Genomic DNA, 17,381 nt, shown 5'->3' with positions numbered 1-17,381 from the left:
TGTTGCTGAACCCACTGCCCTTCGCAAAAATTAGGGAGTTCAGTATTGCGAGGAGCTCCGCATGGAGAACAGACCAGCATGATCCAAACGGGCACGCACCGCTCATACGGATTGAACCCTCCCAGTCACGGACTAAAAAACCAGCAGCATAGGTGTTTGTTTTGGTGCAGAATGCAACATCACAATTTAGTTTGAGGACATCCACAGGAGGCGCAATCCACTTCACTGGCTCTTTAATATTCTGCAGCTGTTCGTGCACATCTGGTGGCGGAGGCACTACATTCTGGGCTGACTCCTGCAATTACCATTGAATCATCTATGGTCTTTCCACTTTGTACAACCAGATTATGTTTGTACCATACCATCCATATGATTGAGCTAAATAATCTGAATTTTCCTCTGTCCTCACATTGCAGCACCAATCAAACACATTACACCCATCAATTTTATAAACTTTGGTTGACAGCTCAGTTTTCCAAATATTCTTGACATTATCACAATATTTGAATAAATGGACTAGGGAGCTTTCAGGTTTACCACACTAGCAACATGACGTATTTACTGCAATTTGCTTATGACTCAGATTGTCCATGCTAGGCAGGAGGTTTCTACAAGCTGACCAAAGGAAATGCAGTATCTTGGGTGGGCGCTGGAGTTGCCGGAGCCATTTCCAAAAAGGGTCAGGGCCATTGGAAGTATCCCCAACATTGTGAAGGATGCCAGAGATATTCACCGCTGTCCGATATCCACCTTTCACCGTATATGCTCCACTTCGAGAGTCGGTCCAGAATAGGTTATCTCGGCCAGCACTTCTTTTAAGGGGGTCCTCAAGATTGCTCGGGCATCCTCCGGCAAGAAGCATTTTTTGACTAATTCTGTATTCCATGTTCGATTGTTATCATTGATCAAGCACGACACATACGGGGTCGGTGTGGGATTACACATAACTAAGGGAAACGAAAAAATGAGACACGAAACACCTAATTTCAATCGTTTTTAGCTCGTTTCAACCAGATTTACAAATTTCAAAGGTAAATTTCTGAGGAAAATAGAGTGTGTCTACACTGTTTAACTATTTTTTACACATTTTGATAGTATTTCATAACCCGTTTTCTATGTTGAGATTTTCTAAAATAAGCGATGATGTGTTTAGCTAGCTCGGGAAATGACATTTATAAAAATAAAGATCATTCTTGAATCATGTAACGATGATTTGATAAGGATAAGTTTGGGGTTGAATGTGTATAATTCGATTAACTTCGGAGTTTTTAAGCTTTTTCAAAAAGGGGTTTGCTTGAATTTCTACGGAAATTTCGTATAAACAGGGTCCAGCGACGGATCTGGTTGGTTTAAAATGCATTTCAATTGATAAATAGCATACGGTGACTAATCTGTGACGTCGATAATGCTGCTGGCATAAAAATCATTACAATGAATCCAAATAAACTCAATTAAATAAATTTAAGAAAAATTAGTTTAATCTAAATATGTTTTTCGATAAAAACTAATTTAATTTCTAAGACAAGACTGTTATGTTAATAATAATACAAAAGTATAGTAGTGAACTTAACTATGGACAGCTAAAGGGTTATGTTATGTTCGAAAGACATACCCTTACAAAAATAATATTTTCATTTTCTGTTTAAAAAAAATAATTATTAACTTTCTAATGATAATATATAATATTATTATTATATGACTAAGAAATAATTATAAAAAAAAATATTGTGGCCGTCAATGTGCGGCAACTGCTGAATACTCTATATGCTAATACAAGAGCTAAAATACATACATGAATTTTGGATTATCACACTATTATTGTTATGGTACTTTTTTTTTTTTTTTTTTTTTGAAATTAATGTTATGGTACTCAATTTAACTGCAGGATATAAAAAAAAATAATTTTATATTATATTAATATCAGGACAGGTCCTGATAATTCAGAAGCCCTGGGCAAAATAAGCAATACGAGCCTCTTTAATATAAAATTTATTAATTAAAGTATAAAGTTGAATAGGTCTTATAAAAAAAATTTATCAATGACATTTTAGAAAGAATTAGACCCTCATGTATAATTTTATCACTATCTATGTTAAAAAAACAAGAGCTTTTTACATGAAAATTATAACTACATCATATCACAAAACTTAATTCTAAATATATAATTATCTTTTATATATTATAAAATAAATATGTTTTTATACCCTCATTTATAAATTTTAAATTTTAGACCTGAATTCATAAATTCTAACTCTAAAAAATATATTTTAGACTCCTAACATATAAATTATAGTTCTTAAAATATATTAAAATGATGATTTTTTTAATTTGATACCATTCAAATAATAATTTGATATAGTTATAAATAATTTTTTAAAAATGTATTTCAATGTAAATTTCTCTAAAAAAAATTTAACTTTCATGTAACACTTATAAAAAAAAATTGGGCTCCCTTTAGCCCTAACTAATATTAAAGTTAAAATAAATAAAAATTGTAAAAAGTAATTTGAAAATAATAATTTGATTATAATTTTCAGTGACATAGATAAAGAAAATATTCAATATAATCAACTTATCTAGTCATTAATTCGTGGTTTTAATAAATTTTAGACTTTAATTTTAGTATATTTCCTTCTTTATGCTAATCTGGGGTCCAATATGCCTCTGTTAAGGGACTCGAATCAATCGTAAAGTTTAAAGATTTTTATGTCACGAAATGAAATTTAGGTATCACATTATAGTTCAAATTTCATGAATATATTTGATTCCTAATATATAAGCATATTCCTAATCTTTGTACAACATACAAATGAAATAATCAGAAGAAGAAGTAACTGTTAGCTGTACATTAGAGCAAATTATACTCTTAATTTGATCATTATTTTCATTATTTCACTTGAATTTTAACATTAGACATTATGGGTCATGAATTTTACACTTTACTAACATAACTACTCTTTTACTATTGAGTAAGTCAGAATTACTGATCACAGTTTCAAAATGGAAAATAGTAAGAATTAAAGTTGTTAAAAACTATATTTCTTATGCAACCACAATTTTTTTTATCTTTCAAATCATCGTTTTTAGAGTTTTCTCTTTTTAAACAACTACTTTCCCTCTCTGAACAATATTTAAATGATCTCAAAATCCAAAAGTTAGAATTAAAGTTGTCTACAATATCATTTTCATCAGTTCTTCAACAAAGGATTACCTAAAGCGGTCATATTGGTCAACCAAGAAGTAAGCAGGTAGAGCTTTCGCACATAGTAGGTCTCGTGTGCATGAATGCGGGGTAAAAAGAGTCATTACACAAGTATTGAAATGGAACAAAACTTAATTTTTTAACATCAGAATCATCCAACGTTACATTTGATTTCTCATTTAGTCCATTGATCCACATTCCAACAATAACAGTCACTAGAAAAGATACATAATCCAGATTTTTACACATAGATTAAAAAAATTACTTGTCACCGAACCTAATCACCAGAAATCGAACTGTACCATGGCGGAGCCACTGCCTTGAAAGCGATTTCGGATCCACACCGGACGGGCAGACGTCGCGCGAACGAACGAGCGATCGCACGTGTGTGCCAAAACCCACTAAACACAATTTAAAGGTTTATAAGGCCCAAACCTTTATATATCCTCTGAAACTTTGATAAGTTTTCCACGTAGGATAGGAAAAGAGCTCTTAAAAGCAAAGCACTAATTACAAATATACCCACACCATTCAAAGCCATTTTCTCACACACGTCTTTTTCGGCAACTGTAATCGCCAAAATCTATATAAAAGGACCACATGAAAAATCAAATATAAAGTTGGATGATTTTGATGTTAAAAAATTAAATTTGATTATATTAATTAGTGTTCAATTCATAATACTTAAAAGACCACGGCCCGTAACAAATGCCTAAAGTTTAAGAGTCATAATATCTGGTTTTAAAGTTTAAGAACCATAATGACGTAAGAGCAAAGTTGAGGAGGGATGAATGTAATTTACCCTAGTATATTATGTTAAATAATATATTGTCAATAAAATGAGTAGACCGAGGGTCCTAAAATCAAAACTCTCGAGAATTTCGAAAGAACATGATATACCAGCTGTATTTTTGTACTATATATACATAATAAATCACTAATTCTATTTCTTAAATTAATTATCATTTTGTTAATATAGTTATGGCTGTAGAAGATCATCCTGCTCCTGCAGCAGTAGAAGGAAATGAAGCTTCTTTTTCTGTGATTCTCAGTAATGATCATGATCATGATGATGATGATGAGCAAATGGCCACACCTGATGAAGTAAATAACGTTACAGCAGTGAAACTAGAGAGAAACAGCAGCATGTATGGTCATGGTCATGATGATGATGGGGTTAGGGATGATGATGATGTGAAACCTACAAAAGGAGAAGTATGGGGATGGTATTTGTATGAATTATGCTCGTATTTCATACAAAATACATTAATACCAGTTCTATTTCCACTTATCATCAGTCAAATTCTGAAGTTGCCTCCTACACCTCCTAGGGGATGGGGTTATAGCCATAGGGGCTTATCTTGTAGCCAAAAGGAAATGAAACTGTAAGTTTTCTCTTTTGCTTTTGTTTTTTCATTTTAGTGCTTCAAAGGAGTCGAGCTGTTCATGAGCGGTTTGGTGTTCAGTTCAATCGTGTTCGGTTTGATTTATAAACGAGTCGAGGTTGAGCACAATTTTGAAAGCTTGATTCATTTAGGAATCGAGCTTGAACATGGAAAAACTAAGTTCGAGATCTCGCGAGCAGGCTCGGTTGTATGTTTGTGAATAAACTCATGAATAGGGTCGTGAGCAAGTTTGGTTCTGTTATTTTTTTTAATAATAGTATTTCTATAAAGGGAGAAATGTAAAACTACGTAGTTTTTTTTGTGAAACTTTAATTTTGTAGGTTTCAAAACTGCGTAACTTAATTATGAATATAACTAATGAATTGTTCGCGAGCAAGGTTCATGAACAGAATCACTCACGAGCAAAGCTTGTGAACAGATAAACTAGTTGTTCGCAAGGAGCTCATGATCAGATAATTTTCTTAATTAACCTCGAACCGAGCTCGTCCATTTTTTGTCAAGCCGAGCATGAACTGGCCAAATCTCAGCTCGACTCTATTGTAGCTCTATCAAAGGCACCTTATATTTGTCCAGATTATCTTAACAAGAAGCGGTCCTAAAACAAGATAACAGTCTGTCCTAATACCATGTATACGTTATCTACTTTGGTCCAAGTCTTATTAGTACAACTCACGAAGTAAAGAAAATACGTTATGATTTCAAATTTGTCACAAATTCTCAAAGTAAAGAAAATACGGCAGAAATTTTATGTTTAGGGACGGAAATTTCGGGTTAAATTTTGTTTTTTTGGTTATTTTCTCCCAAAGTAGGGGTCAGCGGCCCTCCGTGACTTTTAATTCTGTCCCTGATTGGAAACTCAACTTACTAGTATAGTTTAGTATCTTCATTTTCAATGTGAAATTCAATGCAATTTTATCCTTATTGCCGTTCTCTAAAATCGCTTCTTGCTCAGGCGTTACACCTTAACGCCAACGTGTATAAATTAAAATTGTCCGTAAAATGCTAACTAAACTTATATAATCTTGATCTTAAATTTCAGGTATGAATCCATAACTCACAGATCAATCTCCATCCACAATGCAAAATTCTCCCCACTAGAATGGACATCATTATCTTGGGGAATAGGCTTATTTTTAGCAGCTCCAGTTCTTGCATTCATATCGCTCCATCTCGATTACGGCCGAAACCAAGTCCTAATCACTACAGCTTCGATAGCCATCGGTGCAATGTTCTGTTTACCCACCGGATTCTTCAATGTCACGTGGATTTTCCCTCCGTACATAGCAGCCATTGTCGTTACTAGCACCATCGCCACAGCATCTCATACGCGCCAACTCGCCCTCATGGTTCGAGGCTTCACAGCCTCAACTCTCCAAAAGAGCGGTTTTCGGGCCCGTAGAGGTGTCTCTAGCTGGCTATCACTCTATGCAACTGCTGCTGGTGGCTTAGGTTCGGCTATCATATCAACATTCATTTACCATATGCTTGAAAATGGGGAAACATTTATTAGACTTTGGATTGTTTCGATATTTAGCGGCCTAAAATGGCTCGTCGGAATATCTCATGTCATCTTTGTGAAACCTGGTGAAGCTTACAATTCGTCTACATCGTCTATTTCGCATTTTCTCTCGATTTTTAAGTACCCTTACGCGTTGGGAACTCTTGTGTTAGCCTTCCTTTCTTCGTTCACAACAATGTGCATTTTCACAAGTGGTGTTCTTCATATGATCGGGGAATTATGTTATAAACCTTTGTTTATTCTCGTTTCGTGGCTACTTTATTTCCTATTCCCGATCATTTCATTGCCTCTTATGCATCTACTTCAACAGAGTATCAGAGCTAATGGAGTGAAAATGCATTTACTCGGGTTTTATCTCTCGATAGCTACGACGGTTGTGGGATTTTACTTTAAAGGGAAGATTTGGCACAAAGGACATGTTCTGTTTTTGACTGCAATACAAAGTACGTCCGTCGGGGTTTTGTATTCGTACGGGCGGATTTTGCTAATCGATTGCTCTCCGAAAGGGAAAGAAGGTGTGTTCTCGGCTTGGTTTTCGTGGAGTAGATGTGTTGGTGCTTGTTTAGGCTATGCAGTCGCTTCAGCATTGCCTGGAAATGCTAGTACTGCTTTCGGGATAGCGTTTTGTACGTCTATTTCCGGAACTCTTCTATTGAACTATGGTAATATTAGTGATGTTAGAGGAGCTATGGGTGCTGGGCTCGTTCACGATGACGGTGATGATGATGACGACGACAAGGGATTGAATAACGCGGTTAAAAAAGTGGAGGAGAAATCTTTTGCCTAGAAGAACAATAACAGGAGAACTTCTATCATACTCGTGGAATAATATACTTCATGGAAGATGATTGGTGTTAAGAAATAAATATGTACAAGTGACAATTAATTGATCGGGTGTAATGTTCCGAGAGTTTTATAGAATTTCTCCAATACGAGAATTTGTTGTCTTTGAACTTGTAATGGAGGTAATTTAATTTGATGTAAAAATGATCTTTTTTTTAGTCATTCACTTATGAATTTGTATTTCTTAAACCAAATTATGTAATTAAACATGTAACCAATTTCAATTGGTGAGATGATGTTAATTGGATTTGATTTAGTTGGAAAATAAAAAATCAAAGGTGAAATAAGCTAAAAGAGATTTTTTTTTTTTTTTTTAATCAAATTGATTCATTCCCCACTGGGATTTTTCGGGGATCCCCATGGGGATTCATACGGTAACGGGGCAGCAGCGGCGAATACATGATTGTTGGGTTGGAGGGGTGATTCTACACGTGGTGTGTAAAATAAAAAAAAAAAAATTCTAAATCGAACGTGTTCAAATTTTTTTTTTCCGTATATATACGTATTATAATCTGAGTCGTCAAAAACTAATTTTTAAGTACCAACCTAGAACTTCTCAAAATTAAGCTACATTGTGTTTAAGATTCTTAATATGTAAAAAAAAAATTGTGTATAATAGAAAAAATCGGATTTAGTTGGATTTAAGAATGACCTAACAAGCAAAAAAAATTAGAAATTTAGATTTAAGAAGGATCTAACAGGTCAAAAAAAATCAGAATTTTGGATTTAGAAAGCCTAAAAGGCAAAAAAAAAAAAAATATTAGAATTTTGGATTTAGAGAGAGCCTAACAAGACCTGAGCTAATTTTTTGGATGCTAATTCAGCACCCGGTCTAAAACTTTTGGAGACAAGAGGACTAAGACTACTCGTAGTCATGGTGGTTCCGGCGGCCGGAGGGGCCCGGCCCCCTTCTCTCCCCCTGCGGGGCAAGGATCCCCACGGGGCAGCTATAGCAATCCCCATCCCCATTTAGGTTTCAGGGAAAAGAATTTCACGTTCTCATGCTCATCCCCATCCCCACTTTTTACGATTATTCCTCATCCCGGTCGGTTCGGATACCTGCAGTTTTCGGATAATCTCCTCCCCACTGCCGCCCCGTCTAAAATTATTTTGGCGAATTGTTGGATATTCTTTGGATTATTCAAATTAATGTATCAATTTCCAAGGTAGACATTGTTTTTAAGAGCCAAATTTAACTGGTGTGACATATTCTTAGCATCATTTTATTGTTTAGAAATTGTAAGACATGCATAGGATGATAAAAACAAGGAACAAGACCACTGCATAGTTTCTAATACTAAAATATTTTACAAGATTTTTTTATTATTCTTTTTACAAATCATATTCACAAAATACAAATCATATTCACAAAATGACATGGTTATTAAGTCTAGATATTAAATAGTTATATTGTATATTAAAAAAATAATGATGCAACATTTTAATTATTTTTTACTAAAATACTATGTACTAAAATTAGTTGTTTCATTAATTTTAATTTTTATAATTAGGTTTTGAAAATATAAATAATTAGTTAAGCTGTATTTTATTTGATAGATCATTAATAATTAAAATTTTAATATTACATAAAATTACAAACACTACATTATATACATATCATATAAAAGATATATTCAATATTATATCAAATTAAAATATTAGGTTATTTTAACTTTGATTACCTATTTTTAATTTAAAAATACACTAAACAATAATATAATTTTAGTATTGCTATTACTTTTCATACTTGGATTAATATAATAAAAATAGTATATAGTACTTAATTAAAGAACATATATACAAATTCATTTAAAAAAATACATGTAAATTAACTTTTGACTAACCAAATTGTTGATAAAAATAACTAAACAGTTACTTTTAACAAAACTTTATATTGTATTTATGAACTTAGAGGATTAACTGACTAGTGCAATATAAATTATTTTCCTGTATAATCAAATAGCAATGAAGGATTTAAAGAAAAGATAGCAATGAGAGATGAAGAGTCAATTTGGTTCATAACTTAACCATTCAATTTCTAATGCTAACACATCACATTTCTAATTTTGAACTGAAAAGAAAAAAAAAAAAGCTTAATATATCATTTTCCCCCTCAACTTGTCCAAAAGCTTGATTAGCCCCTGAACTTTCAAAGTGTTCCGATAGACCCTCAACTTGCATAAAATGTTCAATTAGCCCCCTAACCTTACATAAAATGTAGTCAATTAATCACTCGGTTGCAAAAGTAAATTAAATGCAGAAAACATATTGCACGCATCTTAGAATGTTGTTACATTTTATGCAAGTTCAGAGGGCTAACTGAAACATTTTATGCAAATTGAGGGCTATCGGGAAACTTTAAAAGTTCAGAGACCAATCAAGCTTTTTGGAAAGTTCAAGGGGCAAATGATGTATTAAGCCAAAAAAACTAATTAAATGGCCAAAATTATGCCTAAAGTTCATTTTTGGGACAAATTGATCCTAGAAGGCAAGTGAAAAGACCAAATTAACCTTTTTATCCAAGAATGAGCAGGCAGCAGCAACATCAATCTTTTTGCAAATATTAAATTGTACTAATAACTTGTTTTCTCTTCTATTATTAAAAATATCAAAGATACTTTTGATCAAGACATGTAAGGTGGTTATCCTCAACTAACAGATGTACCAAGACAGCCTCATAAAAATGACTAACACTAAGCACTATTCAGAGATGAGGAAACAAACCATGGAGCTGTTGTCAACTGTTGTTCAAACAACAGCATCAAATATCTATAACAGCAGACCTCAAATTGATTTTTAATTGTCTGTTGCCACCTGAAACTTCGGTTTGAAAAACATTTTCGCCTTGTTTAAATAAATACCTTGTAGAATGCGTGAAGACGGTAGTTCTAAGCACAGAAGTTAAGTTTCTTCATCACTTTGGCATAGGCTGCAGGTACAGTTGAAGGTTTTCTAAGTCTACGTTTTGCTTTCTTTGACTGCATCATCAAACACCATCAAATTAATTAATCTCCACAAGATACTTCCAGTAAACAAATAAGCATTCATTATAAGAATCGTTTGAATTTTTCTAAATATCTACGAGAATCTTGATTAGATTAAAGTAAAAAGTGCAGGGTGATAAAAACATTTCAAATCTTTTCAAGCTACATTAGCCAAAGTATCCATGATAGAGCAAGGCTATATATTTATATTCTCTTATTATAAAGACCTCAAAAGTTCATTCACCCAAACTCAGTCTCATGAACCTTTTGAATTACAATATCTGAGATCATTAACTCTCAATAGATTATCAATCATCAATCATATTAAACTAAAATTTAAGTTCAGCAAAGAATTCCATCAACTATGTTTTTTAATATTGATGGTACAAGAGGTGCGGGGATCTTACTATTTATCTAAACAAGCTAAGAAAACAACCACCTAATGTTTTTCTGTACTCTGCCCGAAAGAAATTGTTTCTAAAATTATGTTGATTAATCTACTTATCTCGTTTGAAATTGATACTAGACAATCAATGTTCTAGAATTATTTTAAAAATAAGAACTAATTTGATGTAATACATATGTAGAATAATTCCTAAAGATTTCAAACCACACTCTTAGCTTCTGACTATTGACTGCATAGGATAATGCTTACTCTTTTGATCATAAAGAATAATTCCTAAAGATTTCAAACCAATCAATGTTATTGAAAGCCAAATACATCAACAACACCCTTTTTCTTTCAAGATTTCAAGTGATGCCTTCCTATTTAAGCCCTTATTTTGTGATTAGATCCTTAAATCTAGATGCAACTAACTCATTGCTAAACACTATTCCCTGTCCCCCTTGCCACCTGAACACTATATCCAGATTCGCATTGATTGTTCAATTTGTCCACATAAAAGAAACTAGGCAATTTCAACTTGTCATGCATCAAAGATCTATAAAAATATATAAAATGCAACATAGGAATGTACACATTGGCACTCAGCGTCAACAGGGGGAATGGTAAATTCTATTGTTACTTCGTTTCTGATAAAGTGGCCATTACATTGTCATTAACTTAGATGGTGAGACCAAATTCCATCTAATGGTAAACTGCACAAAGTGTAAACCAAGAGCCAGAAAAACAAAGCAACTGTCGAACACACCTGACTGATTTACTTGCATAAAAAAATGAAAATAAAATATATATATTAAAAGAATTCATTTGAATATTTACTTCAAACTCCAAAACCAGAAATACATGAATTGATGTTTGTTCAATACTCATTATTACTTTATTTAAGGTGTTTTTAAGAATTTAGTTAACATATATAAAATCTAACAGAAATCATATCCCAAGACATTAGTGTTTAGAGCGTGATAGTTATTTCTTTACATCATAGTGAAAATAGTAGTAGGCTGCTAGTGGTGTATATTGCTCTATATAGCTTAATAAAAGGTGCAGTTGAAAGGTGATGATGACAATGGAGGCATCAAAGATGGCGTAACATAAGTAATGAAATCCCGGTGGCAGCAGCATTCGGTGTAATGGTGTTCATGTATTGTAATGTTATCAGCAGCATCAGGAGACACAGGTGAACTTTATGAATGGCATTGAACGAGATGGTAGTTTAATTATGTGGTGGCACTTTGGCAGCAGTAATTGAGATGATACTTGGTAATAAATCCAAAGCCACAATAAGGTTTGAAGTGGCTGAGTGGGAGCATTGGTGGTTGTCTTTTTATTTTCTTTTTCAGGTCTTATTAGTTTAGGAAAATAATTACCTCATATTTTGTTCAAAAATCTGAATCCTTAGAAGAATTACCATGGCCATATGCCCTATAAGTCTAGAATGAATTAATGTCTACAAAATAATGAGTGCTTTGATCAATTACCTGATTCTATTTCAATGAATATTTGTGTAGTATCTAGTTTTGCTGGAACATTAGCTTAGATTTTTTTTGGAATTCTCTCTACCGTTACCATAGTTGTCAAATCGAGATTTGACTCGTGAATCGAAATCCTCATTTTGCGAATCATGACTCGTGAATTGGACTGAATTGTAAGATTCGGTACAAATTCATAATATTATAAAAAAAATGTGTTAAGAAACTTGGAAGCAATGAATCAATTATGTCAATTTTGGGCGGAGGGCCGCCCGAGATCACCTCCCGAACACCAAGCCGGCTCGTACGAGTTCGATAACAGTGACCTTTACACTGAAGTCCTGTTTGGGTCTTAATGAGTTCTAGAAGAGATTATATCCCTTGTAGTTGTCTTGAAGAACCCAAATCTCAAAGCATTAGGATTAGTCTGAAACCAATGTCTTGTGGTTTAGGGTCAATTACAGTAAAGAAATACTACAATCCCTAGTGTTTTAAATAAATTATTTTTATTTAATAAATAAAATTACTACTACTTGTTGCTTTGAGTTGTGTGATACTATTAACCACTGCAGGTGTCATTCATATAAGATCCTTGGTGTGACTACAAGGAGCTTAGGTGTGACCATCTTTTCTTCCTTTCAACCATAAACTAGCTTTACTTCTTTCGAGCATCCAAAATTTCCATCCACCATAGGCAACATATAATCCTATGAAATACAACTGTAAAGCCTAAATTCTATCATTAAACCATCAATAGTACTATTCACATTATTAGTTGCAATCGCAACTACTAGGTCTCAAAATTGTTCACAAATAATTGGCCTAGGCTGCTTCTTTTCCTACATGAATAAATATTGATCCGTGTAATGGTTTTCATTCAGATCTCAGCCAACTAACAAATGTTTTGGCACTTATTCTGAGTTATGCAAAACAATTCAGGCATACATCAGGCATCACTCAAATACATCAAACTTAAAGAAGCATAGAACCAAGCTAATTTCCCCCAAATTTCTCAAAAATTGTAAGAAACCCCAACCAAGTAAACATAAACCAGCGGTGAAGCTCCAAATCACTAGAAGCAATGTGGTACAAGTAGAAAGAGAATCAGAGGAATCCCTCTCCCTGGCCACTGATTCTATTCATTCAAAACCATAATCTCCAACAAGATTGAGATCTGAACAATAACTTCACAAAACATATAAGAACTTCGGATTTATTGAAAAAAAAAATGCACACACAAGTGTCATTTTCAGGAAAGGTTACATGGATCTTGAAGAGAACAATGAAGAAACATGAAAGATGTTTCTTGGAGAGCGAAAATCGAGTGAGAGGGATAAGGGAGTGAAATTGGTAATAAGTAGAAAGGAAATAGTATCTCTAAAAGTGAGGTGAGAGAGAGCAAGAATAGAGCTTAAGATATCATATAGTAATTCCATGTCAATATATGTCCTAAGCTGGGGTTAAATGCAATTGTTGTTGCTCAAATTTCAAACTAATTTCAAAATTTGCATAAAGTTTCCAAGTGACAAAAATTACCTAACTTTAATTTCATTGCGCTCAAAAATACTTATATCCCGAGTTGTCATTTTCTTGCCAGAATAATCATGTGTTTTGCCAAAAGCATTTATTTTAGTGACACAATGTTGATGAGCCACAGTATGAAAGAAAAAATTGAAACAAGAAGAGTCAAAAGGATTAAGGGTACAATTAAATTGAAGTTTTACAACTTCTGACATGAACTGAATTTTTACAACTGTCTGGAAACCAGCTAAAAAGTTTAAGGAGATGGATGTAATACCCCTTAAGATGCTAGTAGAAACAATTATGTGGCACGGAAACTTTGATTTTGAAGAGTTTCCATGTTTCGAAAAGTAACTCTTCTTGAATTTACTTATAATTTAAGAAAATAGGATACTTCTTTCTTGCAATAGAATGCATTTCTAAAAGAAACACAGCGCAACAAAGGATCTTTTAATCATTTCATCATGAGCTAAATGCATCACTTTAAATCCTTACTTTTTCCCAAATCTTCTTTTGTCTCTTATATAACTAGTAAGTAATATTTTTTCATTTATATGTAAAAACGAAGTTACCGTTATTCTTAAAAATTTATAAATACACCACTAAATTTTTATCATTGACATGTTTCCCCCATGTCACTGTTTCCTATACTTTTTACAAACATCCTTCTGCAACATCCTTTTCAATTTAAGTGCAACAAAAGGAGAACAGTTTAGAGGGTGAGCCTTGGAGCAACGGTAAACGTTGTTGTCGTGTGACTGAGAGGTCACGGGTTCAAGTCTTAGGAGCGGCCTCTTGCCAAAAAATTGGCAGGGGAAGGCTTGCCCCCAGTACACCCTTGTGGTGGGACCCCTCGCTTAAGCGGGGACGCGTAATGCACCGGGCTGCCCTTTTTAAAAGGAGAACAGTTTAATTGATTTTACTATTATTTCAAGATATTTATGCAACCATGTAATATATTGAGGGGCACCATTTGACATTCCTAGACTCAATATTTTTTTAACTTGGTATATCAACTACGTAGAAAGAGTAAATGAGCAACTGTCAGCATCCTTTCTAAAATATCATAACAAATTCTACCGCATGCAAAGCAGAATTCAATCACACCCTGTGATCAAGAGTATTGCAAGTCTTTCAAACTTGTTCTTCATATGATTTACATAGCAAAAGATGATTGAAATTTCACATACATAGAGAAGACAAAAGTGTTACCCTTAAAAAATGAATAGGCATACCTTCAAGTGTGCATTGTGTCTCTTGCCTTCCCTCCAGCGACGAAAAGACCCATCATGCATTAGCCGAAATCTGGACTTGTAGGACCTGATCACAAAAATTTTAAAAAAAAAATGTTCAGCCAAAACATAAGAGCTTATAAAAATAAAGAAGATATGTTACACTGATTAAACCTACGAATAAGACTTCATCTTGACTTTCTTGACTTTGGAGACAACTGGTGTCATTGGCTTCCTCCTCTTTCGTCGCTCCTTTGAGGAAACATGGCGCACTTGCACTAACTAAAGTTATGTCAAGATATACAAATTATATCAGGAAAAAAGCTTGAGAAGTGCCTTATGAAAAAGTGAGCATACTTAGAATTTAATTTCAAACGACAAGCAATTGGACAAAATCTTCCAATTGATCCATGTTCATCCAAAAATTATAAGATCTCTCTGCTTTTATGTTCAGCATTACCTATCTTGAGAAAGAAATTAAGAACCTTTCCCAAGTCTACAGTGTCAACTTAAATCAACTTCTGGAATTCAAAACTCTTCCTGCCTCTTTTAACGAGGTAAAACGATGATATGCAGTTTCCTATAGCTTTCATTGTTCTCTTTTCAAGGCATGACTTCATTAACCAATCGAGGAAAATATATCAGAATGTGTTAAGTAAAACCTTCATAATTCAATTTCAAATGCACAAGCATCAAATTTCTTGTATGATGCAGAGAGCAAAGGGAAATTTTAATTACATTTCTTAGAGCCATTCGTCATACATCAAATAGGCATGAAAGAAAACTTCAACCACATAGAGGGAAAAAAATCAGAATTCCAGAAGCTTACTGAAAGAAAGGCTCCAGAGGAACGCAATGGCGATTGCAAACCCAAGGAAGGAGATTGAAACTTTGATGTAAATAAGCAAAAAAGGGGGCTATTCAGGCTCCCCTTGCACGAGGTAGATGCTAAATGGAGTGGGCGTTGAAGCGCCGGAGAAGAGTGAAGGAGGCGACAAAATGAAAGAGGTCTAGTTCCGATTGACTGCTGCACCGAAGAGCGCAACTTCGTGCATAATCTCTGCATCTTCCAATTTTTATTGTTGGTTTAATTGAAGCTCTGCAGTTTTGTTAGGTTTGTGCTCATGGGCACTCGGAATTTGGCGGTGTTTGGGAGGTGGAGCGAGTTAGTACTGAACGGAGTTAAGTTTGTCATCTCGAGTAATATCATACACCCTTACTTTTTGAATAAATTACACTTATGGCCCCTAAACTTTACTCGTATTTTCGAGTTAAACCCCAAAAAGAGACCTTCTAAGAGAATTATTCCTAACATAATATTGGTTGGAAAATAATTCACTTGTAGGGTTTGTTTTTAACTCTATGATTAAAAACAACATCATTACGGTAATGGACTCGTTGTAATCATTACGGTGTCTAAGTCGTCGTAATGGTGCTATTTTTAATTATAGAATTAAAAACAGTCCCTACATGAGAATTATTTCATAAACATTATTAGTGGCGGAAGCAGGACCTAAACGTCGGGGGCTAGACCATGTACAAAAAAAAAAAACTTAAATGTTACTTCAACATATTTATAAAAATAAAATAACCAATATAAAATGCAAATTATATTATAAAATAAGAGTAAAGAGTATTTATGTACCTATAGTAAGAAAATTAATGTGCAACTTTGATGGGTCAAGGAAGACAGACTCAGGGGTCATTACGGCAGGGGGCGTTATTCGAGATGAAGAGGAAGGTAGTGTAGCAGTTTCCTCCAGAACATAGGGATTGGAAGTTCCCTGGAGGCGGAACTTTGAGGAATTTTGTCGGGTTTGAGAATCGCTTATGAAATGCAGGTTACGAAGCTGATAGTTGAGTCTGATTGCCTGGAGGCTGTGAACTTGATCCTGAGGGACTGTCCGTTACATCATCCGTCTCGCATCCTGATCCGGAATATACAGCAGTTCTTAACCCAGTTTGAGGAGCTCGAAATCTGTCACACTCATCGCGAAGGCAACAAAAGTGCGGATTGTTTGGCGATATTGGCTCATGGCTTCCCGCTGGGATTGTGCACCCTCGAGCAAGCTCCCTTGGAAGTTCAGAACTTCCTTCACCAAGACTATATGGGATTATCTTCCCTAAGGAATATAGCTACTTAGTGTAGCCGAGTCCGTGTCCATGTCTTTTTTTTCTCTGCTGTTTTTTTTTTTTGTTCTGTTGTTGTAATTTCTATTGCTCTTCAACCAAAAAAAAGAAAATTAATGTGCAACAGGTTCGAGATGCCATATTCTGAAAATTTTGCATAGTCACTTCATTTTCGATACCGATAAAAATTCTTTTCTCAGCGTAATACACCAGACAATCTGTGAGAAAGTCACCACTCATCTTGTTATGCAAATCAATCTTAATTCATTTCATTGCAGAGAAAAAAGTTCAATAAAAGTTGTTGCAACGGGTAAGATCAAAATCATCTCAATAAGTCGATATGTTAAAGGAAATAGAGAATGATACTGCATTTGAACCATCTTCTTTGCAAGAACTCCAATATCTGTCAAACTAGAGAATGGTGCATTCGATCTCATTTCAAAGTTGAAGAGTTTGAGTTCCTCTCTTAGCTGAGTTAGATCATAATAAGAAAATTCTTCTAAATATAACTCACCAAGAGAAGCAATTGTCAATGATAAAAATTCTCAAAAGCATTTATAGGATCAAGACATGATATACAACATAAGTAACTCTATATTTGACTCAGGAAAACGATTATCCAATTTTGTATCAAGACAATCAACAACCTAGCATTTTTCAAATGCAAAAAAG

General features: G+C 34.0%; 1 protein-coding gene across 1 annotated transcript; it reads right to left on the bottom strand.

Moving 5' to 3' along the window:
* Positions 1-9,467: 9,467 nt before the first annotated feature.
* LOC136232102 (uncharacterized) lies at positions 9,468-15,740 on the bottom strand. Its single transcript, XM_066021136.1, has 4 exons — positions 15,409-15,740; positions 14,758-14,861; positions 14,583-14,667; positions 9,468-9,948 (listed from the first exon to the last, which is right to left on the bottom strand). The coding sequence occupies exons 1-4, from the start codon at positions 15,643-15,645 to the stop codon at positions 9,859-9,861; spliced, it is 516 nt and encodes a 171-aa protein (XP_065877208.1). The 5' UTR covers positions 15,646-15,740; the 3' UTR covers positions 9,468-9,858.
* Positions 15,741-17,381: the final 1,641 nt, after the last annotated feature.

Source organism: Euphorbia lathyris, chromosome 6 (genome assembly GCF_963576675.1).
Source record: "Euphorbia lathyris chromosome 6, ddEupLath1.1, whole genome shotgun sequence".
In the NCBI taxonomy this organism is placed as follows: Eukaryota; Viridiplantae; Streptophyta; class Magnoliopsida; order Malpighiales; family Euphorbiaceae; genus Euphorbia; species Euphorbia lathyris.
Note: the sequence above shows the minus strand (reverse complement) of the source record. Positions and strands in the feature narration are given on the sequence as shown.